The 25,641-nt window shown below is 44.5% G+C and overlaps 1 protein-coding gene across 1 annotated transcript in view; it reads right to left on the reverse strand.

Annotated features, from left to right (window-relative positions):
* The window catches only part of PARD3 (par-3 family cell polarity regulator), a 798,354-nt gene extending 774,453 nt beyond the window's left edge, over positions 1 to 23,901 (reverse strand). The window contains exon 1 of the mRNA XM_084859201.1: positions 11,707 to 23,901. Coding sequence (XP_084715327.1) covers positions 11,707 to 11,826 — 120 coding nt within the window. The 5' untranslated portion in view covers positions 11,827 to 23,901. The remainder of the gene's footprint in view (positions 1 to 11,706) is intronic.
* Positions 23,902 to 25,641: the final 1,740 nt, after the last annotated feature.

The following is a 25,641-nucleotide window of genomic DNA, read 5'->3' on the forward strand; positions in this document are numbered from 1 at the left end:
AGAAGCAGTATACCTGTGTCCACCAGTTACTGGGGAACATGGGCAGGAGGGTGCTGTTGCACTCATGTCCTGCTTGTGGGTTTCCCATGGGCAGCTGGGCAGCCAATGTGTGAACAGAATGCTGGACTAGATGGACCCTTGGTATGATCCAGCAGGGCTCCTTTTACGTTAGGAACAAGCAATATAACAAAATATTTCAAAGCATTCTTTGATATGAGGTGTGGAAAAATGATTCAACAGTGCAGGGGTGGGTAACCTGTGGCCCTCCAGATGTTGTTTTTGTACTGCAATACCCATCATGCCTCACCATTGGCTATGCTGGCCAGGGCAGATGGGTTTGCAACCCAACAGCATCTGGAGAGCCATACGTTGCCCACCCCTGCCATAGAGTCCCCAGTTTTTGATACCTATCAGGAGCTGCATGGCAAAAGCTAATCTCAGTAATCTGGGCACACCAAATTAAAAGTATCATTTACATTTTAAAATGATGGATGCCCAAGCACTGTCAGAGTGCATGTTGCACATTTCTTCTACAATTAGCACTTACAATTGCAAACAAAACTGAGCAAGTCCTTGGGTGGGGGATAAGAATCTTGACACTGGGACCCAAAGCTGAAGAGCCCATTCATCAGGACATCGTTTGACTCAGGTGTTCCCCCACACCTCTGATTTTGACTCTTGAGAAACATACTTGCATTCATAAAAGTGAGATTTAAAATTAATATGCCTCCTACAAATATGCATCTTGGGATCCTGTGGCCTACATTCTATCCACCCTATTATTTTTTTCATTTTTGGATTAAAAAAAACTTTTTAACAAGCTAGGCAACTACCAAGAAAACACAGGTACCACTCAGCCCCCCTTTCACACTGGACCCCATTCTCAACGTTTTGGCAACTGCGATGCCATCTGAGAGGATTTCTGTACCAGCCAGAATCAATCATCTTTCAACTTATTGGGACCTATGTTATATATATAATCCAAAGTCAGGAGTTAGTTGGTCATCCCTTTCTGACTGCCTCCCCATTGACTGATTCTCATGAAACACACTTCATTGGGAAGCTCTTGACACACCTGTGCCATGAATAACAATGGTTTTCACTATAATTGAAAGTCAGGAGTTTATTTATGCCCATAAAGCTCTCTTTTTTTTAAGAATGAGGTTATCTTCTATAACAATGTACAATAAAGTTTCATTTTTATATTAAAAATGTCAAGTATAATTAAACAAACATAATTTATTGCAAATTGGAGCAAAATGAAATATGAACATGAAAAAAGTCTCTGTACACCTTTATAAACACAGATGCAGGCCAAAGTACAATGAGATGCCAGTAACATATGGTCAGTCAACAAATCATAGAATCATAGAATAGTAGGGTTGGAAGGGGCCTATAAGACCATCGAGTCCAACCCCCTGACCAATGCAGGAATCCAAGTAAGAGCATCCCTGACAAGTGGCTGTCCAGCCACGTCTTGAACGCCTCCAGTGTAGGAGAGCCCACTACCTCCCTAGGTAATTGGTTCCATTGTCATATTGCTCTAGCAGTCAGGAAGTTTTTCCTGATGTTCAGCAAGAATCTGGCTTCCTGTAACTGGAGCCCATTATTCCATGTCCTGCACTCTGGGATGATCGAGAAGAGATCCTGGCCTTCCTCTCTGTGACAACCTTTCAAGTACTTGAAGAGCGCTATCATATCTTCCCTCAGTCTTCTCTTCCCAAGGCTAAACATGCCCAGTTCTTTCAGTCTCTCCTCATAGGGCTTTGTTTCCAGTCCCCTGATCATCTTCGTTGCCCTCCTCTCAACGCTCTCCAGTTTGTGGAGGAGGTTCATGAAGGGATTATCCCTTGTCATGAAGGGATTAAGAGACACCTACACTTTTAATGTTTCAGTAAACACAGTCAGTTAAGTTAAACCTTTTGGTAGATTTGATTTTTCTCCGCAAACTGTGTTCACAGGGATACAAGTGAACCGTGTTCGCGGGGATGCAACAAAATGTTGAAATGCAGAGTGCTCCAGTACAGCCAGCCAAGCCCTCTTATTGCATACTCCATTTCACAATATCACCCCCATGTTCCATCCACCCCCCATCAGTCAGCATTCCATGTCCACTGAGCATGCTCAGTGCTCACTGGGCTGTTTTGGGGAGGGGGAGTCACCTCTTCATTTTTTTCTAAACTCTTTTTTGTACTTCTGCAAACCTTGGGGTTTCCCCATGCATGCAAATACTTCCTTTTTGTACATGGGTGGTACTGTTTTGGCTATGTAAGGATCAGCACTCTGAGAATTAAGTTTGCTATAAGTATGTAGCAGAACCTCTTTCACCGAAGCACTGAATTCCATTTCAGAGAAGCTTTCAGGGGCTTCTGGGTCTGAAGTTCTGTACTGCGGATACATACCTATAGAATACTTAACACTTTGCTAATATTTTCAGGTATGCCATAGATGCTTGGAATGCAGGCTTCCTTCTCTGGCAGCTCATGTGCTTCAAATACTTTTTTTCCTTTTTGCAGATGGTGTGCCCAGCAATAGCAGGAAGGGTACAAAATAGCTGCAGCTCCAAGCACATCGGATCAACGAATGGATATGGTGTCCAGGACTACATGCAATGAGTACTCCTGACAAATATTTGGAACTCAAAACCATCACTGATCATACCCAATAAAAGCTACCAAACACATTCCGTTTCTACTAAGAATTCGCCAGAAACATCCACATATTTCATATTGTATAAACAAGTCAGTTTCCATCTTTCCACCACAAGGGCACCAGCCCTGAAAATTTAAGTAGTGTGGGAAGTTGGCAGCAACAGAACACTCTAGGGGCACAATCCTATGCATGTTTAGACAGAATAAAGTCCTACAACTCCCAGCTTTCCCCAGCCAGACATGGGTAGAATTGGTTAGAGAGCAAAGCTAATATTTTTAACAACAACATTAATATTTTAAATGGGAATAAAGAGGAAGGGGATAACAGAGGAAAACTGTTATAGAAGGAAATGAATGAAAAACCAGCAGAAGGGAGGGGTCATATAAACTGGCAGTTGGGGGCAGGGTAAAAGTTAAATGTGAATGAAGAAGGGGAGAAAAAATGAGTCAAAAGACATTGAGAGGCATCTATGGGGAGGAGAAATACAATGTAAAATGGACAGTTTTCTATGCTTAGCGCTGGGGTCCTCAACCTTTTTGGGTCACTAGGCACAACTGGAATTTTTAGAGAATTATGGGCACTCTCACATAATGGCTGCCATGGAGGGGCTGGCTCATTCATAAAATGGCTGCCATGGTGGGCATGGCCAGTCACAAAACACTCATTTCCCAGAAGGCGAGCTGATGAGACAAATAGAAAAATAACTAGCCCAAGAGCCGAAGTACAAGGCAGAGGTGGAAGTTTGAGCTCCAATATACCAAACCTCTCTTTCAAACCCAAATAAATGATTCTAACTGAGCAAGATCAGTTAGAATGAGGATGGGAGCAATGCTTGCAGTTAGCGCAACTCTCAATTCTAGATAAACATCAAGTTTTCTGTTGTTGCACACGGCTGGGGAAAGGGGTTAGTGAGGTGGTTAAACTGCTGTATGGTTAAACAGTGGGAAATGGGTTCTGTAGAACGGGGAGGCTTGTGGGATCTACATTTGGGTTATTTAAACTAAAACCCTGGGATCTATTAACTGGAACAAGGTGCAAAACGGTGGCTTCAGGGGTAGAGCCAATTACAGACTAAAGGCGCAATCCTATGGGTTGCACCCCAGGTACTCATGCTGTCAGGTACTGCCCTGAACTCAGAGGCTTATGAGCGTCCTATGCAGAGAGGCAGCCTTTAGTCCATAACTGGCTCTACCCCTTGTGTCTTCTACGCTACATTTTTACTAGACAGGAGATTTTGCCTGTCTAGCAGAGGCTTTGTGGGGAGTGAAGGAGGCCGGGGAGGTGATAGAAAAAGGTGTAAACCAGCCACCCCGGTCTCTTCCCCTCCCTGCCCCAGGAACACCTCCTTTCCCCCCATCTCCACAGTCTGTTTACCAAGCAGCTGGTGTGGTTCTCTCCGAGCTGGCTAGGGGGAGGAGGGGCAGGGAGCGTGGTATCCTGGCTCCAAGCTCGGAACCCTGTCTTGAAGTGTGGAGCCAGGGATATGAAAAAGCCTATGTCGCCCAGATGCTGTCTAAGGGACATAGGATTGCTCCATCCACCTAATAAACCGGGCTTCCTCAACCAGATGCCCTCCAGGTGTGGTGAACAACTTCCACTACATAGCCTAACACTTGTGGAGCACACCAGGTTAGACAGCAAGCCATACACTGGGATGACCAGCATACACAAATACAAGTCTGCATCTAAGTTACTACAGCTCATGGATTTCAACAGTATAACTTGGACCTAACAATGATTATTGTTAAAACAATTCAGAGATGGATGCCCTTGCTGATGTCCTGCAAACCATTCAAAGATCTACCAGAAAATCCCGGTCTACTTTCTGCCCACTAGAAAAGGTAGCCCCTTCTTTGATCCTTTTGCCCCCCAAACGCTTATGCCACAATGCATCTGGTAATCCTAAAAATTCTCCATTGTATTTGCTACAACACACTCAAAGAGTTGCCCTATTTCTCTATTTGTTACGTATTTGTAACTGAAAGACACTGCCTTTTGTCTAGTCTCTAACCTCAGATGTTTTATTTTGTTTGTAGTCACACAGCTGTCTCCACTGTGATTTAGGGTTAAACTAGACATGGTGTTAGCCACATCTTTGAATCCTGTGATTGGAATTCTCCTCTTCTTTTTTTTTTAAATGCTAGCAGACACAAAGTTGGGGGGTGGGGGGAGATGGCAGGACTACAGCAGTACCCTGCATTCAAAAGAATGAGGACATTTCCATTCACATGGGTCTGGATTCACACTTAGAAGTGAAGAGATGATTCAATCTCTCCATTATTATAAAATACAATAGACAAAGCAAAAAGGTATATTTAGTCATACATGTTTTCTTAACTCATCTTTTTTTTATATAGCAAGTTCTGTCTGTTGCCATGTAATTAACTTTTCGTTTTGCTAGCATAATGGTTCCATTCCAACAATAACAAAAGATGTCATTTGCATTATACTTGGCTTAATTTTGAACACCGCTTCCTACAAATGTATTACCAGCACACGAGAATTCAGCTTTGCTTTTGGATTTGCAAAATATGTCTCTGACAGAGTGTCATGTGGGCATGTCAAAAAAGTGGAAGCAGGACTAGAGCAATCCCATGCAACTTGCCAATCACATCACTGTAAAGTTGATCCTGCCACGGAGATACGTATCTTATACTGCTAGCCAATCCATGTCTATTCAGATTTAAGATCCACTGTGATCAACGGGGCATACTCCCAGGTACATGTATACAGAATTGCAACATTAGATCACAAGCCTATAGATACTTACCTGGAAGTAAATCCCATTGAGATTATGTCTTAGACATAAGATATGCATAGAGTAGTTACGTTACAGTAGAATTAATAGGATTTATCTATGACAATGGTTAGCCTATGTTCTGGTCATACCTAAAAAAAACTCTTTCCCTTAGGGAAAGTTGCATTAGGGCAACTTTCCTCAACCTGAGACTTCAATTCCCAGCAGCCCCAGTCAGCATGCCAATGGTCAGGAATGCTGAGCGTTGTAGTCCAAAACACCTGGATGGTAGCAGGTTCAGTAAGGCTGCCTTAGAGGTTTGAAACATTTTCCCAGTAAGCAGGAAAACATTTTTATGGCTTAAATCCTATTATTATTTATTCAATTTACGAGCTGACCTATAGCCAAAGCTCTCAGGGCAACATACATAAAAGCAAAAACAGTGAAAATAAGTATAAAACAAAAATAATTATACAATTTTTATATAATAAAACACATTAAAAAGTATTGTTTTAAAAGCAAATGTAGCCATGTTGCCCATAAGAAAAGTTCCAAAATCCGTATTACTGTAATATCTTTATTAAGCCAACCATTTTTGCAGGGGATGATATTTTGGTTGGCCTAATAAAGTTATTACAGCAACATGGATTTTGGAATTTTAAAAGCAGCACCTATAAACACCAACCTGGAATAAACCTTACTGAACACAGTGGAACTTACTTACAAGTAAACAAGCATAGAATCATAGAATAGTGGGGTTGGAAGGGGCCAACAAGCCCATCGAGTCCAACCCCCTGCTCAATGCAGGAATCCAAGTCAGAGCATCCCTGACAGATGGCTGTCCAGCCTCGTCTTGAACGCCTCCAGTGTTGGAGAGCCTACCACCTCCCTAGGTAACTGGTTCCATTGTTGTATTGCTCTAACAGTCAGGAAGTCTTTCCTGATGTTCAGCCGGAATCTGGCTTCCTAGCATAGGATTGCTGTGCATAGTTATTATTTATATAGTGTCAGTGTAGATTGCACTTCACAGACTAACCAGGGCAAGAGGTGCTTGCCCCAAAGAGCATACAATTTACATTTCAGGGGGTGTACAGAGGGAGTAGAGGAATAGCAAAAACAAGATTAACAGGAGATACACGTGTCTAATATTTGGTGTGGTTTTGATTGGGCTGAGAATTAAGAAAGTGGCTTTTCCAGAGGAATTTGAAGGAAGAGCGTTGCTACCATGTAGGTATCTCCCACGAGGGAGTTCCAGAGCAGCAAGGGTATCAGGACAAATAGTGTAAAGAAGTTTATTTCCAAATCACCTACTCCAAGGCACAAACTGAAAGTGAGTCTAAAAAAGCCTAACACGATTTCATATTACAGTCATAAATGGCATAATACAGTAGTAGTTCAAATATTCACCATTAACTTTCACTAGATGCCCATTCACCTGCATAACGCTATAAACAGAATGGGAGAAGTATTTCAAAACCTTATCATTCAAAATACAATGTATACAAAATCAAATAATAATAATAGTAATAATGCCAAACAGTACAGCTATTTTTGTACAGTTACTTGCACAGCCAACTGTTTTGCTTGTTGTCTTGATTTTGAAAGCCAGTTATTTGTACAATTTCTTCCACTTACACATATCACAAAGCTTTCAGTAAAAGAGGTGGGGGGAGGCCATAAAGCACTCAGTTCATTGCAAAGTTGAATAACACTTTCTGATAGATGGCAACACTGCATGCAAAACATTTCACAAGATGCATAGCTAGGTATTTGGTGGAAGCATTTTTATAGTCTCAATAATTTGATGGCCTCAGTGGAAAAAAAATGTGTTTTTATATACAGCTTTATAAAACCCTGGAAATGCCTTTGCAATTTCTGCTTATAGAAAGTATTAATATTCATAGAGAGTTTGTTGTTAATTAAAGCACCCAGCCTCACCGGAGCAACTCAATTTAGACATGCAGCAAGGTCCTCTAAGAAGTCTGTACCACCTCCGGGGATTGTTTGAAAGCTTCCCCCCATTACACTTCCTGACGTGTGCTGAGCTGATGTGACAGGAAGAGGGCATTCTCTCTCCAAAAATAAAGGGAAACTTTGCACACTTGGTTGTTAAGATACATACTTACAACTTCTCAGTTGTACACCTAAACATACAAAGCTACAAATACATGTTTGCAAACTAGCATATCATACAGCCACACTAATCACGGAACCAAGATTGACTGGAGCTCCTTGTCAGTGGTACACTTCACAGCAAACCCAGACTTGATGCAGTGAGATGTGAAATGATCCGAAGCATGAACTGTTTTAGAAGCAGGGAATGAACACAAGCACCAACCAGCAAACTTGCAAATGTGTCAAAAAATTTCCATTTGAGGAGTTCAACGTTTTCTACTATTTAACCATACAACTGAGGGAATCTCAAGAGTCACCCCACTAACCACTTTCCCCTACCCATGGGCAGTAACATAAAACTCGATGTTTATCTAAAATTAAGATTCACACTAACTGTAACCATTGCTGCCATCCCCAAGAATATGGGATATATTGATCTTGCTTAGTTATCATCAAAGAACCAGAGAGTTGGAAGAGGCCATTTAGGTCATCGAGCCCAACCCCTTTCTCGGTGCAGGGATCCAGTTTAAAGCATCCCTGACAGATGGCTGTCCAGTCTCTGCTTCAAAACCTCCAGCAACGAAGAGCCCACCACCTCCCTGGGCAGTTGGTTCTACTGACTGACCGCTCTGACTCGCCAGACATTTTTTCCTGATGTTTGACCAAAATGTGCCATCCTTGTAACTTCAGCCCATTTCGGGTCCTACAGTATTAGATGGTTGCGGAAGTCTTCTGAGTGACAACCCTTTAAGTAGGTAGAAAGTACTATCATATTCCTCTCCGTCTTTTCTTCTCAAAGCTAAAGATACCAAGTTTCTTCCATCTGTCCTCGTAGAACTTAGTTTCTGGTCCCCTGATCACCTTTGTCACCCTTCTTGGAACTCATTCCAGTTTATCTGAATCCTCCTTAAGGTGTGGTGTCCAGGACTGGATGCAGTATTCGAGGTGAGGTCTGACTAGTACAGAGTAGAATGGAACGACTACTTCCTGTGGTTTAGAAACTATACTTCTATTGATTGAACCTAAAATCGCATTTTCCTTTTTTGCAGCCACATCACACTACTGACTCATATTCCGCTTGTGATCAACTACAACTTGCTCCCCATGCTTACTCCGAAACAACCCCCACCCAGGCCAGGGGAGCTTAATTACCAATGTTTGGGGCTGCAACACGAAATTCTCCATTTAAGCTGCTATTATGAACAAATGTTGTATGTAGCTCTGCATGAGCGGGTCTAAAACTGCCACAGCAAGGAAGTTCTCATGGTGGGAGGTAACTCCTTCTGGACAACAAAGGTAAGTGTAGACACAACCACAGTCGCAAAGAGGGGGCTTGACAGTAACGTTCAAACATGCAAAGATTCTCCATTAAAAAGGGAAACAAAAGGCCACACAAGGAACAAGGAGCCCAAGATGTTAGCTAACTATCACAAACATTCAACATGCCCAGAAGCCATGACATAACATCCTTTATGATGCAAGTTTTCTAAGCAGCAAGTCCATAATATGGTAAACAGCTGCAGTTCTCCAGCCTATTATATGTGTGATGCTCCAGTTATCATGTAGCTTCCTATTTCAAAACAGAAATTCCACTGTGCCGGCATACCATCTCTCATGTAGCTTAAAATGTGCACATGTCAAAGGATACTTACTACATGAGCAACAGTTCTCTTCACTCCAGCCTGTGGTTTACAGGCAACATCAGCCTATCTGACATGACTCACAACCTGACGAGCTGGTCTCTTGCTAGAGACCAGCTCTCCCCTTTACAGCAAAGGATTTTCCTGCACTTTGGATGGGGTTTCAAGCTGTAAATAATAAGACGTCATTCTTAGAAGCTTACACACCTTATTCTCCAAGACTGAGGCACTATTTTGTTTTCCATAGAAGTACGTTGCTTATTTCCCTAATAAAACTCTAATTTGTCCATGAACCTTTGTCTTATTTGGTTTTACCACAGATATGGTCCCCTCAAAAGGACGCAGAGCACTGTAACAACCAAAATGTATTTGTCTGCTACCCTTGAAGCAGCTGTCTGCTACTGTATTTTTTGTGCTTTCAATGCAGAATTTCAAAATACAGTGGGACACAGGCAAATTAACACAAAACAGTCTTCAGGAAAATCACCCCCTCCCCATAATTACCCAAGCACACATTTCCAAATCCACTCCCAAAATATTCCCCTCCCCATGGAGGGCCAAGAAGTAAATATACCCAGAATGAAAAGCCTGCTATCAAATTATCAGCCAAAAGGAAAGTTACAGGATTTCAGGGGGAGGGGCTGTTCTGTTTTGAGAAAAAGTAATGTATACCTTGTTTAAAAGGAATGTATACCTTGTTAACTTGAGTAAAGACCACAGAGGGGGAGGCACTGAACATCTTTACAGAGATGCCCATATATTGTCCCAAGGCTGTATCAGAAAGGCATATTTGGAGGGCAGGGGGGTTCCCCTGCAAACCCAGTAAAAATCCAAGCAAGCTTATACAAACCAGAAGGGCAGGACAGCTCTAATGCAGCCTTCCCAAATGGGGTGACCTCCAGATGTTTTGGACCCCAACTGATGTTTTCATCCCTGTCCATTGGCCATGCCAGCTGGGGTTAATGGGAGCTATAGTCCAAAACATCTGGAGGGTGGCACGCTGAGGAAGGCTGCTGTAGTAAACTGCATGCTCAGGAACAACACACCACTACAGTCCTAGGCAAACTGTAATTATGCTCAACATCTCACTCTATGCGCATGCTGGATGAGCGATTTCAGTCACTGGGGTGCTTTATAGCATCCTTCTCCCCTTACAATAATGAGATATTCTACATGGACAACTTTTCTGGAAGTCTAGCCAGGATCTTGTCATTTCTGTGCAAAATGTGATCTGCATAATGAGAATCGTGGCAAAGGAATATATTTTCCAATCAAATAAAGCTCCCCGTTTAAAATTATTAACGAATATATAAGTTAGAGGAGACGACTTTCAGCTAAAAAGAGGAAGAAGAGAGATAAAATGCAGGACATGTTTTAATAGCAAAACTCCATTCCTACTAATATGCATGTGGAGTCCATGATTTTTGTTTAGCTTTTTTTCTTCCCTCCCTTCTCTCCCTCCCTCTTGGGCCTGGAGTAGCTAGAAAGCCTGGGGCTGGATTTCAAGGCTTTGCAGTAACCACGGCCAACGGAGAGAGGGGAAGAAACTTGCACGATGCGGGGAGGAAATGAGAGAAGGCAGGCTTTCTTCTCAACGTCGGTGCGCGTTTGTCAAAGCCCAAATCTTTTACCGACGTAACTCACTGTTGCACGCAACACGGAACAATCGTACAACTCCGTGCAACAACTGGAACTAGAAAGATGCGTCGCTTTCCTCCCCCGTTAGAAGTGACACCTAACCAGCCTCGTCGTGCCTGCGACCTTGTGCAGAGACGGCGAGCGCGATCGTAACAGCCCCCCGCCCGCCGTCCTGTCCTCCTCGGAAGAAACGCACGATCGGGGGCGCACGATCGGGGGAAGTCTTTGGAAAGGGGGAAGTTACGGCCCCGGTTCCCAAAACGGGAACAACAAAGAGTTCAGGCCCCTCCGAGGCGCACGCGACTCTCGGCAACTGTGCGTCTCCCTCTCGCCACCGCCGAGCTCCCAAAGAAATCTCAGCTCGCCCCAGACGGGAGGCACAAAAGAGAGAAGGAGCCATGTTCGCACCCAGCGCCCAAACTCGGAGGCGCCTGGTTTCCTCGCACCCGCGCGCTGCCTGCCTGCCTCTCTCCTGGATCCGCCGCCGGGAACGCTGCAAGAGCTTCGGTGGCGCTTGAAAGTTTACACCCGGGGGGGGGGGGGGGGAGAGACCTAAACTAAAGGCGAGAGGAAGCGACCGCGGATCCCTTCCATGCTGCCTTTGGGATCTTTCTAGGCGCGACCCCAGAGGTTTCCAACCCTGGGGGGAGGGGTCCCACCGCCGCCCCCTTGCTCGTCTCCCTTCGTAGCGGCTCCACATCAGCCTCCACTTTTCCTCTCTTTCTGCCTCCCTCCCCTTTCCAGGAAGCGCCATATTGATCCCAAGCGCCCTCTCTCTCCTCCTGCAGCTGCTGCGCTGCCTTCGCCTCGACCCCATCTCGCTCCTCTCCGCCTCACCTCGCCCAGGTTCTCCCCCCACCCAGCCGTCGCCTGCCGTTCATCTCCCCCCCCCCCCGCTCCGGCCCCTCGCAGCGCCACGCTCACCTTGGCGATCGCCTTCCTATACCTGGTCACCGCTTGCTCGATCAGGCTGAAAACTTTCATGTTGCCGTCCCCGCAGGGCACGACCACCCGGGTCCGGCCGAAGCACACGGTGACTTTCATCCTCCCTGCGAGCGCGCCTTCGTCCCGGCCACGATCCTGCGCTCGCCAGCCAAGCGGGCTCCCCGCAAGCCTGCCGCCGCCCAGAGCCCGCGACCGGCAGCGTGGAGGGCGAGCGGCGCTCGGCTGGGCTCGGCTCGCCTTTGGCGCTCCCCCCGCGGCCACCAGCGCCAAGCGGGAGCCCGGCCCGAGGGCGGGCGGCTGGCTGAGCCTGCGGCTACCAAGCCGGCGGAGTCCCGCCGCTGCGCTAGGGGGGAGGATCGGGCGGCCGCTCACATGCTGCGGGCCGGGGGGAGGAGGAAGGCGCCAGCGCTATGCACGCCTGCTCGCTGCTCGCCCGCTCCCTTCCCGGCGCGCCCGCCGCTGCCTCTGGCCACCTGTTCGGTGTCTCCTCCTGCGCGCAGCCACGCGGCGGCTCTCGTTCCCTCGGCCCTCCGTCCTCCTCACGCCTGCGGCAGGGGAAGGGCCGGGCTGTCTCCCCGCCAAGGCTGCGCGGGGCACTGCCTTTCCCGAGCCTCTGTCTTTCTCCCCCCCGCCCCCCGCCGTTAAGGGGCAGGAACTGCGGCTCCAGGCTCTCCGCTGAGCTGCCAGCTCCGGTCTCTTGGGGACTTAGGAGCTTTATCCGCCGCGAATGTCTTTCTTTCTCGCACCGCCTCTCCAGTTTGTCCCTCTCCTGTTTGCGTTTTGCTCTCCTGCTTCCAGGTTCATTCCGTAGCCCTTTGGTCTGGCAAACCATTTTGGGTAGTAGCCAATGTGGGTGCTGCGTAGAGTAGGCCCATTGAAACGAACAGGTGTACCCACTTGAAATGTGACTCAGTCACAACAGACGTAACATTGATTTCAATTGTTCTACTCTGTATAGGACTCACATTGAATGCTACCCTTCCGTCATTCCTAGAGCAGGGATGGGGATCGTGTGGCCGTCCAGACGTGGTTGGACTGCAACTCCCATCAGCCCTCACCAGTGGCTAGGCTGATAGGCGTTGCAGTCCAACCACATCTGGAGAGTAATCGTCCTCTCAGACTCAGTCAAATTTGTAAAAGACATACATAGCTTCTGCTTGCAGGTTTGCCATCTGCAAACATACCCAGTCCAGTAAGACTGTAAGTAGTATTAGCAGGGGAAGAAGGCTGCTGTCCTACGCACACTTTAATGTGAGGAAATGGCAAAGTAGGTCCCACCGTGGTCAGTGAGGCATATACTCCCTAGTAAGTGGGTTTAAGATTTCAGGTTTATAGTGCAATCCTATACATGTCTACTCAGAAGTACATCCCATTGAATTCAATCTGACTTACTCCCAGGTAAGTGTGTGTGGGATTGCAACCTCAGGGGAACGGGAGCATGCATGAGCTTTGCAGAGGAGTTCAGTGGTTAGACAAAATGGAGAGCCTAATGGAAGAGCTCAGCTTCTCCCTGCAAGATAAGACTAAAAAGAGAATTTAAGTTAAAAACTTACCAAGACTTAGATTTTCAGGCCTAAATTAACATTCTTTCCCTTTCTTTAAATTTTTTAGTTTATGAAATATTACACACAGCAATTATATACTTCAAATGTAAAGGTACACAACTTAAGTTTGAAAAGAAGTCCTAAACTGAATCAAAGATGCTGGGGGTTTGGTGGAAACTCCCTAAGCCAAAAGCACAAAGATTACTCAAAAGGATTTGTGGCTTAATTTGCTTCACATGTTCCAGGGTCAAGAACTGATATTAAGGCTGCAACCTTATTCACAGTTACTTAAGAGTAAGCCCCATTGAACTCAGTGGGGCTTACTTCTGAGCATACAAAGGATTGTGCCATAATGCTGCAATCCAGTTGGATGCTTTCCTGGGAGTAAGCCACACTGAAAACAGTAGGACTTCCTTCTGAGTAAACATGCATAAGATTGCTATGTAAAAACAGGTTCCTGGAGCTAAATCTCTGAGCCCTAGATTAAATTAAGCCTGGCCTATAGTTGTACCATCTGTTCCTCTCGCAAGGCAGCCTTACTGCTGTTAAAGGCTAGTCAATTTCCCTTGTCGCTTGTGAACTTGAGGCTTTCACTAGGCACTTTGCTTTTCTTTTTAGTCAGGTGGTTTATCTCTCCTTGATGCTACCACATCTTAATTCCAGTTCTCAGCCGAGGAGGTATTGTAAAACTGCATTACTGCCCAGGAAGAGAAGGAAGGTAAAGCTTTGCATAAGATGTAAAATCAGACCCAGAGCTCCATTGCGAAGTTTGTTTCCTTTGCAAGTCAAGACACACAGGGGACCTCGAAGGCACAAGCACGAGAGCAATCAAAGCCAGTTTATACAATCAGCAAAATCAAGAGATAAAGAAGCAGCCTGATCCAGTTAGCGGATGAGTGTGCACAGGATTGCAGCAGCCTTGCACGCCCCAACTTGCAGCTCCAGCAACTGAACGTAACTGTGTGTGCCGTTCTCTGTTCTGATGACTGAACCAAATGACATTTGTATCCATTTGCTCAAACATTAGCATTTGAATTGTAACCACCTTTTCTTCTTTGAGAACATACTGCCTGTCTAATGATAGACAGTGCACTCAGGTCTGGCATCAAGAGTAGGCATGGTTGGGCATCTGCTGAGGGCCCACACTCCAACAGGGGCCCACCAATAAGAGCGCTCTGGAGTTGCGCCTCCTTCACTGCAACCAGCTTCTTCACCTGTGTCTTGCTCTGGCCCAGATAACAGAGGGGGTGGGGGGGAGGAGGAGCAGTAGATGCCACTGCCTATTTGCTCACTGGCTCTCTTCCTGTCAAGCAAACAAGTGGTAGCAATGATGAGAAACAGGATGCGGCACAAGAGCAGCTGGTGACAATGGTGGTGAGAAGGGGGGGGCATTGAGAGTGTCTCACACATGCCATAGTGAGTGGACATGTTACACGTTTTCCTACAATATATTTCTTTCTGGAATGTTTAGAAATTGCTGTACATCTGGAATAAACCTGGGGTTTAAAAACATGAGAAGAGGTGTGCTGAATCATCCCAAAGTCCAGCATTCTATTCCCATAGCGGACAATCAGATGCTTATGAGAAGCCCACAAGCAGGACATGAGTGCAATAGCATCCTCCTGGTCATGCCCACCCCAGCAACTAGTATTGAGAGGCTTGCTGCCTCTGACACTGGAGGTATTATATAGCCATCATGACTAGTAGCCCTTAATAGGCATTATCCTCCATGAATTAGTTTAATCCCCTTCAAACGCCACCCAAATTGGTGATCATCAAGATATCGTATGGCAGCAAATTCCGTAGTTTAACTATGCACTTTGTGAAGAAGTACTTTTTATCTGTCCTGAATCTTCCAGTAATCAGCTTCATGGAATGCTCTGGGTATTAGTCAGGGGCATTGTTAGGTTCTGAAAAGATCTGGGGCACAGGCCCATAACACAAATTTGCATGCATATATATATATATATATATATATACACACACACACACACACACGAGTCTAAGTGCACCTCTAATATATGTGTGTGCGTGTGCGCTGAAAACGGGGTGTTCCTGGGGGCGTTCTGAGGTGGGGAAGGTGGAAATGCCAGTACGACACATCCTACGAAATCGGCTGTCTAGCTGCAAATGCAGGGCAGTTGAAGTGTGGTGGGGATGATCCCCTCTATGCTTCTCTTGCCCTGCATTTAATAGGATTGCACCCTAAAATGATCAAGGGGCTGGAGCAATTCCCCTATGAGGAAAAGTTACAACATCTGGGGCTGTTTAGTTTAGAAAAAAGGGTAAACATGATAGAGGTGTACAAAATTAGGCATGGTGAGTAGAAAGTGGATAGGAAGACATTTTTCTCCCTCTGTCATAATACTAGAACCAGGGGCGTTGTTATAAGAGGCCACCTGGACATGGGCCTTGGATCTTTTGAGCTGTCCTAATTGTCATTTTTTAATATATTTAATATATATATTTTAAATATATTTAATATATATTTTCCCATCGACTTGCACTGAAAAACAGAAACAGCCATACCTTTTTTTAGTTTGTATGATAAATACATGACATTGGGAGATCTGGTAGCCCCCATGGAGCTGATTGAACCTGCCCATTTTCAGGCAGTAAGGTCCACTGGCTTTTATGCTAGTCACAGGTAAAATTTGCTTTTTTCAAGAAAATGTGTCAAAGCAAAGAGCTATATATTTTTTTGTGCTTCCACATACATGCATGGAATTTGGGGACCTAGCAGCCCCTATGGAGCTGACTGAACCTGCCAAATTTCAGACAGTTAGGTCCAGTGGCTTTTGTGCTAGCCATGCATAAAGTTTCCTTTTCTCAAAGACTAAAAAAGTAACAACTGCCAAGCCACTCAGGCGATTAGAGATTTATATGCTGATGGGGTCTAAACTGGCAGTGACTGACCAAGGAAGAGGTCTTGTGGTTGTAGTGGACAGCTCAATGAAAATATCAGCTGAAAATATCAGCCTAGTATGTGAGGCAGCATGGGGTGGGGAGATCGGTTCTCGGGGAACCAACCTTGGAGCACGGGCTCCAAGGTCATTTCCTGGAAACCAACGTATCCTATGGTTGTCTAGCCACTGACTAGCAGCCATAGGATTGCACCCTTAGTTGCCTTTTTCTGCACTTTTTCCAGCTCTACAATATCCTTTTTTAGGTGCAGTGACCAGAATGGTACACAGTATTACAAGTGTGGTTGCACCATAGATTTGTATAGAGGCATTATAATATTTGCAGTTTTGATTTTTATCCCTTTTTTAATGATCCCCAACATGGAATTTGTACCTTTTTTTTTCTTTTTTACAGCAGCTGCACACTAGGCTGATATTTTCAGCTGATATTTTCATTGAGCTGTCCACTACAACCGCAAGATCTCTTCCTTTGTCATTCACTGCCAGTTTAGACCCCATCAGCATATAAATGGTTTCACTTTACACTTGTTTACACTGAACTTAATCTGCAATGTTAATGCCCATCCCCCACCCTTGCAGAGATCCTTTTAGAGCTCTTCACAATCCCTTTTTGTTTTAACCACCCTACATAACTGGGTGTCATCAGCAAACTTGGCCACCCCACTGCTCTCTCAGAACTCCAGTTCACTTATGAACAAGTTGAAAAACATTGGTCCCAATAGAGATCCTTGTGGGACCTCACTATTTACATCCCTCCATTGGGACATTTTACCATTTATTCCTACTCTCTGCTTTCTGTTCTTTAACCAGTTACTGATCCATAAGGACCTCTCCTCTTATTCCACAACTGCTAAGTTTGCTCAGGAGTTTTTGATGAGAGACTTTGTCAAAAGCCTTTTGGAAGTCCAAGTAAACAGTGTCTACTGGATCACCCCTGTCCATGTGTTTACTGACAGTCTCAAAGAAGTTTAAAAGGTTAGTGAGGCAGAACATACCTTTGTGGAAGCCATGTTTATTCTTTTTTAACGAGACTTGTCCTTCTATATGCTTGATACTTTTATCTTTAACTAATGCTTTCCATCAACTTACCTAGAGCAGACATTAAGCTAACTGGCCTGTAAGGGACATGTTACATATTTTAGCTAGAAGATCAGTGATTTCACACTGAAGTTCTTTAAGAACTCTCAAGATGGATACCATCGAGACCTAGTGATTTGTTTCAGTTTGTCAAAAAGGTCTAGAACTTCATCCCTGGTCAGCACTATTTGCCTCAGTTCCTCAGACTCTGTTCAGGCACAAGCATCCATCTTTTCGGTAGTGAAGACAGATGAAAATAATTAATTCCGCTTCCCTGCTATCTCCTTATCCTCCTTTAGTACTCCCTTAACTCCGTTGCCATTCAATAGTCCAACCGCCCCCCCTGGCCTGTTTTCTGCTTCTGATGTATTTAAATAATTTGTTATTGTTGGTCTTAATGTTATTAGTGATATGCTCCTTCAAATCCTTTTTTGCATCTCTTATTGCCTGCTTGCACTTCTTTCCTGCAAGTTTGTGTTCTGCTTTGTTCTTCTCATTTGGCCAACATTTCCATTTTCTGAAGGAAGCCTTCTTTTGTCTAACAGCTTCCTTGACACTGCCCTTCAAGGAATGTGGCTTTCAGGTTCACATTCGTATGTAGCCACAAAGTTTGCAGTCCATTAGGTCTCTGCTCTCCATCTGTAAAATGGGATGTATAATGGTCAGCTTCACATAATGTATATGAGGAAGCAAGATATTTACAGTGCAATGCAATACATGCTTACTCAGTAATAAATCCCATTGCATTCCCATTGTATTCAGTGAAGCTTACTCCTACATAAGTGTGTATAGGACTGCAGCCTTACAGAGGAATCTTATACATGTTTATTCAGAAGTAAGTCCCACTGTGTTCAGTGGGGCTTATTTCCAGGTAAGTGTGATAATCAGACTGCATCCTTAGGCTGAAATCCTGAAATTACTAAGGAGGGAGCAAGTCCCACTGAATACAGTGGAGCTTACTCCTGAGCAAGCATGCTTAGGATTGTACTATCAAAGTACTCCCTATGTTGAAGAGTACCACATGAGTACTTTTTTGGTTGTTTTTACAATTTTATCTTTAGAAAAGATCAGGAAAAAGAACCAGAAGATAAAATATGCTGTTTGGCCATGTATTGAACTATTTTTTCCTACTTCCACCAAATATGGAAACTTTTAACTTACACTTATTCTATTTATCTTATTGCAGATCACCTTGAGTTGTATCCAATGTTAGTCATACTTAGAGCAGACCCATTGAAATTAATGTGAGTGGAGTAGGGCTTAACATTGGATAGAATCCCTTGGGTAAAATCCAGCATAATTCCTACTTCTTAGAGTGGAACCATTGAAATTATTAACTTAAATCCCATTTATTTCAATGACTCTTCTCTAAGTAGGACTTATGTTGGATTTTACCCCTTGAGTTCAGGTGTGTGTGTTTTTCTGCAGGAAGGTGACCAACAAATTAAATAAATAAATAATACATGTATCTCCCCTCCACCACCCAATGAACTTGAAAGTAAATACATACTGGGAGCTAACAAAATAAGATTCTAAAGAGGAACTACTGTCAATGGAGAGAGAACATTTCAGTTCTAAAATTTGTTACAAAAGGGTTAGTTCCATTGATTTCAGTGGAACATGTAGTTTAAGTGGAACTTAAGCCTGCTATTTTTAGTGGCTCATGCAATAAGTCATCTTGGAACCCTATGAAACTTGTCAAAGTGATGTTGACATTTCTGAGAACTGTATTCCTCATTCCTACAATGGAGTATGCCCAGTTTTGGTTATGCATTTTGAAGTTCATAGGTGAGTGGGTAAGAAAGGAGGGGGAAGTTGCTGGTGTGTCTGTTGCTCTGAACCAGGTTAAATCTCTATTTAAAAGGGGTGGTGGAATCAGAGTATACAGAGTATACTTTTAGGAGATGAAACCCATGTTATTTATTCTAAATGAAATATATTCTTATGAGAATATGTAATGTAATTCATAGTCTGGACTGCATCTTGGGATTTTGTACTATGCAGTTAAATAATTTCCTAATTAAAGTGGTATACCCCAACGCTGTAAATAATGTGTAGATGGTTGACTTCGGCACTATCAGACTTGAGCAATGGCTACAAGACGGATGCAGATATTGAGAGAAAAGCTTCCTACATGGAAATACTTGATTTCCAAGGGACCTTGTCCACAAGGATTGCATCCATAAGGTTTGTTGCCTTCGTTTTCCTCTTTTCAACCACTGCTTATGAGATATTCACAGCCCTTGAACTTCTTATTCCAGAACAAATCATTGACTTCAGGGGAACTGTTGTGGCTGTGACTGAGAATCAATAATGTACATAGTGGTTTACAGCATAAGTTAAAAAGATATGTCACTGCCCCAGGGAGCTTACAATCAAATATATTTATTACTTTTTCTTCTTTATGGCATTTTTATCCTGCTGTTTCTCCAAGGAGCTCAGGATAGCAAGGATTAGTGATGGGGAACCTATGACCCTGCAGATGTTGTTGGACTCCAACTCCCATCAGCCCCAGTCAGCATGACCAATGGTTGTAGTCCAACAACACCTGGAGGGCTGCAGGTTCCCCATCCTAGCATAGAAGGTTCCCCTCTCTTTCCTTTATCCTTGCAGCAGAGAGGTAGCAACTGGCCCCTGGTCACCCAGTGAGCTTCATGAGTGGGAATTTGAACCTGGATTTTTCTTGACCTAGGAGGGGATGACTGTGAACAAGTGCTATTAGTCACACTTGGACAACATTGTAGTTGCAAGTGAAGATGAGGGAATAAAGGTTTCATGGAGAAAGTTCCATAGTAAGCAGCTTGGGAATTTTTACTCGCATCTTATACAGTGAGCAGGAAACCGATTAAATTTTAGGATATGTTAGAGGTAACTTAGCTTCTTCTCTTCTTTCTGCTCTGCTGCAAACACTTGCCAGTGTTGGATCACCTGCCACTGGTGCCCAACTGGGCTTAGCCACAGAACACACTCTGAATGCCAAGAATACTTGACCCTGACACATATCAAGTAACAGTGATTAAGATGTTCCTTTTGTGCAGTAAATTTCAAACTCTTCAGACCCAGGGTCTAGTTTGAACTACAACCTGCACGGTGGGATCCACTGTCAACTTTTTAACCAAATATATCAATTTTCCTGCTTCTGTATGAAGGTTGACCAGTTGCCAATGAGGACTGAGTTCCTTTTCCATTTAATTGTTGCATCCATTTAATTGTTGCATGGAAGAGGGGGTTTGGGCAGATGTGGCTTGTCACACAGAGAACTATGTGATGCTTTGGCAACTATTGAAGGCACTTCCTTTGCATTTGGTTACTCTCTCTTTGTCTCAAAATAAACCCACCCCTAAACAAAAAGGAAAATGGCTGTGACCCCATGGTGGCCAAATGCAAAAGAGGCAGGCTGCACGTGCTGAAATTTCCTCTTCTACACAATGTTTAAAGGTGCAGGAGCCCTGTCCTCTTTAACATCTGGCTCCCCTAGCTGTGACCCACTTTAGATAAGAGGATGCAGCCTGCTTGGCGGTCCTGATCCACCAGTTAAAGACCAATACATTTCCCTTACCCAGTGAGAAATACCCTTGGCCTGCAAGCTTGACGAGTAAGAAGAAGACCAAGAGAAGCTGATGCTTCAAGGCATGTTTGAACCATAGCACTGCCCTGTTTAGAAATTAGAAGCAGGATGAGACCAGTGGTGTAGTGGGGTCAGGGCTCACAGCTGCAAAGCACTAGGATGTTTTGGTTAGCAGGGATCATGATGTCATCTGCCACCCCCCTCCGTCTTCCCTGTTCGCTCTGACCTTAGCTGCAATCCTCAAAGTAGCTGGGGGTGGGGATGAAATGGATTTTCCCAGCAGAAATCTAGTGTTGTGAGGTATCCCTGATATAATGCAAAGTCTTTTGGGGTGGCTTGGTCTTGAATGGACAATTAAGACCCATTTGCTTTATGAGAGAAATTCATAGTACAGAAAGACATGGCTCAACACAGCTCTCTGCATTTTTGGATTCTCCTTTGGGTCATGGCTATGCGGACTTTTATGAGCACCTGGACTTCAAAATGTACCACTCCACCGCTGGACAAAAATGAATACCAGTTGGGGGAGAGGGGAGGGGAGAGTTTTGCCTTCAAGCTCTGCTTGTTGGCTTCATCTGATTGGCTACTGTGAGAAGCATGCTACTGGACTAAATTGACCTTTGGGCTAATCCATTAGGGCGCTTCTTACGTTCTTATGGTGCCAGGCCCCAACAAAAATTTCCCTTGCCTTCTGGTCCTGCATACATAACTGGGAACCACAGTCAGCAGACATGGTACCTCGGCAAGGTTGCCACACAGAATAAATGCGCTGTTTGCCTCAAAGGTGGACCAGCTATTCAAATCAATATTCAGCCTGATCCTGCACATGTATAATTAGAAGTCTGGCATTTTTCTCCCTCTCTCAAAATACTAGAACCTGGGGTCATCCTATGAAGCTGGTTGGTGGGAGATTCAGGACAGTTAAAAGGAACAGGGCATAGTTAAACTATGGAATTCGCTACCACAGGATGTAGCGATGGCCACCAATTTGGATGCCTTTAAAAGAGGGTTAGGCAAATTCATGGAGGAAAAGGCTATCAACGGCTACTAGTCTTGATGGCTATGTGCTACCTCCAGTACCAGAGGCAGTGAGCCTATGCACACCAGTTGCTGGGGAACATGGGTGGGAGGGTGCTGTTGTGCTCATGTCCTGCTTGTGGGTTCCTGGTCAACAGCTGGTTGGCCACTGTGTGAACACAATGCTGGACTAGATGGACCCTTGGTCTGATCCAGCAGGGCTCTCCATATGTTCTTATGTGTTCAATGGGACTTATTACCAAGTAAATGTAGATGGGATTGTAGCCTTACAACAGGGGTGAAGAAGCTCTTTCAGTCCAAGTGCTGAATTCCATTTCAGAGAAGCTCTCAAGGCTGCATTCGAGTGGTGAGTGGAGTCAAAAGCAAAAGGAGCAGAGCCAAAATAACAAAAATGCCAGCCTATTTTAGCGTAAAGCTCTCACTGCCAGTAACTAAGCCTTAGGAGAGTATTTAAAACTTTTAGAATGGGGAAAAACTGCGCAAAAGCCAGGAAACCATCAAACGGTTGGGGGGAAGGGGGTGGGGCCAGGGAAAGAGGGCATGGCCATCTGGGGAACCAGATTGTGACCCCATGTGGGCCAAATGTGGCCCCCAAATCTGAGGTTCTGCACCGCTGCCTTACAAGGTGACTGTATCCATGTTTACATAGAGATAAATTCCATTCAATTCAATGGAGCTTATTCTCAGGGAAGCGTGCATAGGATTGTAGCCTTAGCTGGTTGCAATCCTGTGCGGTCAGTTGAAGGACACCAGTTTAAATTTAAGCCAAGGGTAATAAGATGTCAGCTGCCAAATTAGACCATATTCCCACCTGCACATATTGTCCATAATTTTCCTGCTGCATTAAATGGGAAGGAGAATAAGTAATACCTCATAAAAACAAAACATGGCATAAACAGTTCACAGCAGATGCTCCTAGAGTGAGCACGTGCATTCCTTGTTTTATGGCACTGGTTTATCACATTTGTTATTGAAAAACATATGGTTTTCCATTAACCTGCTGCTATTGTATTTCCAGTGATCATTGAAGTTGCTGAGAAATATGCTTAGCAGAGGAGAGGGGGATAAATCATCGTTGTTGTTGTTTAAAATGTTGCACAGGACCAGTAGCTAGAGGGAGGCAATGTAGTGTAGGACTGTGTCTTGAACAAATAAGTTTCACATTGGCATAGTAATATGCAGCTTTAAATGTCATTTGCCATATCCATTAACTTCTGGGGTGGCCAGATGCAAAGGAAGACAGGGTCCCTGCACCTCTCGTTTTTTGTGTAGAAGATGGAATTTCAGCAGCTGTAGGTTGTCATGCATCTGCTGAAATTCCCTGCTCGACACAAGCATGAAAGCTGGAGGGACCCTGTCCTTTTTTGCATCTGGCCAGCCTATTAACTACTGAAACATAACACTGAAACAAAGGTGAGAGGAATCTTTTTGGGCCCAAGGGCCAAACTGGCTCCTGGCAAGCACATCGGGAGCCACAGGTCAGCAGTGCGCAAACCACAGCCCAACGTGTGCATGGCCACTCTATTGCTTGCATGCAGCCCATGTGCTTGCCTAGGTAAACACACATGTACACTCCACATGGAAATGCAGCAAACTGCCCAGGGAGAGAGATAGACAGAGACCGACCGACCACATTCTCCCTCCATGGGCAGTTTGTTGCCTTTCAGTGCTGTGTGGTGACAATGAGAGCCCTTTCTCACTGAGCAGCACAGAACAGCTGATTGGAGATTACAGCTCAACAGCAGGAACTCAGCAGTGGGGAGAGGGCCAGGCCTGGGGGGAAGATGGCAGGCTGGATGGGGAAGCCTGGTGGGCCGGATCCAGTCCATGGGTCAGAGATTGCCTATGCCTATTGTAGCATATCCAAAATGTTTTTCTCTGTTGCAAAATTAATTACTTGTAAATAATACTACTGGTCAGAAGCAGCCTTTTAATTAGGCTGGGTATTTTCTACTGGACTCTACTGAGGGTGGGGTGGGTTGTGGGATATTGGTGGCTGCCAGTTTTATTGGTAGCAGCATGTTTACCATACCGTCTTCTTGATCCACTGAAAGCACAGGGACTTGAAGTTAGGCACAACTAACTCATTCCATTGACCGCGGTGGCTTAGTGGTTAAGACGCTGAAGTGCAGACTGGAAGGTCGGCAGGTCAGCAGTTCGAGACCCGAGTGCTGCGTGACGGAGTGAGCTCCCGTCTTCAGTCCCAGCTTCTGCCAACCTAGCAGTTCGAAAGCAAGAAATTGCAAGTAGATAAATAGGTACCGCCTCGGCGGGAAAGGTAACAGCGTTCCGTGCACCTCGGTGTTCAGTCATGCCGGCCACATGACCACGGAAGCGTCTTCGGACAGCGCTGGCTCTTCGGCTTAGAAACGGGGATGAGCACCGCACCCTAGAGTCGGACACGACTGGTTGGGGACACCTTTACCTTTTACCTTTTTAACTCGTTCCATTAATTTAAGTGGGATGGGCAACAGCATCTTTTGAATATTTACTAGGAAATAAGCCCTACTTTGTACATCAAGACCTATTCGGGAGCAAATTGCATAGGATTCCAGCTTTTGTTATGGATTAACTTTAGCTGGATTAGAATCCCTGCCTTCAGTAGGTTACTTATTCTTAATCCAGTTGTCTCATCATTTTACATGTCTTTTTTGGGGGGCGGGGAGGTAGAACCATTTAAACATTCATCATTTTCTTATAAACTGATAAACTAGATTTCCCTGTTTATTTGACTGAAAGCCAATTCTAGAGAACTCATGGGAATATTTTACACTTACAGAAGTAATCACACTGTCCAGCTCATGTGAATAAGGTTTTTAAGATCAGGCAGCCAAAGAATTACATTACTGCCAAATTTTAACCTAAAACGGGGGCCTTTGAAGATTGAACAAGTGCATATTTTTCAATACTTTGTGTTTATATGTTTTTGATTTTCAAACAGTCATCACACAGATGAATTTTTTTAAGGGATTAGCAAAAAGTAAGCCCATTTCTGAGAGTGTCCACAAAAGAAGTTAAATATAAAACATTCCTAACATAACAGATTACAGTAATCAGGGGTAAAAACTGGCAAGGATTACTGATTTATACAAATTAGAAATACTTCCCATGCACTTAATGGAACAACGCCCTGTTTCAGCGTGGGTGGCAAATATATATATACGTGTGCGTGTGAACTTTTTTCAGATGCAGATTTTTTTTTGCCATGGCTAATATGCTACAGGATATGACAAATCCCTCATTAACCAGAGAGCTACTGGGTAATTTCCATTCTGGGGCAATTACTGTGACTACAAAGAATGAGGCTTAAGGACCAGTTTTGTGCTATATATGAGCCTTCCCCAACCTGGTGCCGTCCAGATGTGTTGGCCATAGGTGGCTGGGGGATCATGGGAGTTGTAGTCCAACACATCTGGAGAACACCAGGTTGGGAAGGATGCCATATTTGTTTTTCTTTAACCATGAGTTAATGGGGGGGGGAGACCACTAGGAAATCAGGTTCCTTGCACAAACTCCCCCAAAATGAATGGACGTTTTGCTCCAAGTGTCCAAATGATAATCAGGTTGGCATTTGGAAGACCCTGGATCAATTTTGGCACAGCAAAGTCCTGTAACAGCTGGATTCTACCCCTGTTATTTGGTAGCAAGCCCCAGTGAATTAAATGGCACTTACTCCCACGTTAGGGGAGTAGGATTGCAGCCAGCAAACTGCAAAGGACTGCAAGGACAGGGTATTATAATTACCCTTTTACCAGTTGTGACC

Source organism: Heloderma suspectum, chromosome 5 (assembly GCF_057233095.1).
Source record: "Heloderma suspectum isolate Gila_16-S chromosome 5, 16-S_ref, whole genome shotgun sequence".
NCBI lineage: Eukaryota > Metazoa > Chordata > Lepidosauria > Squamata > Helodermatidae > Heloderma > Heloderma suspectum.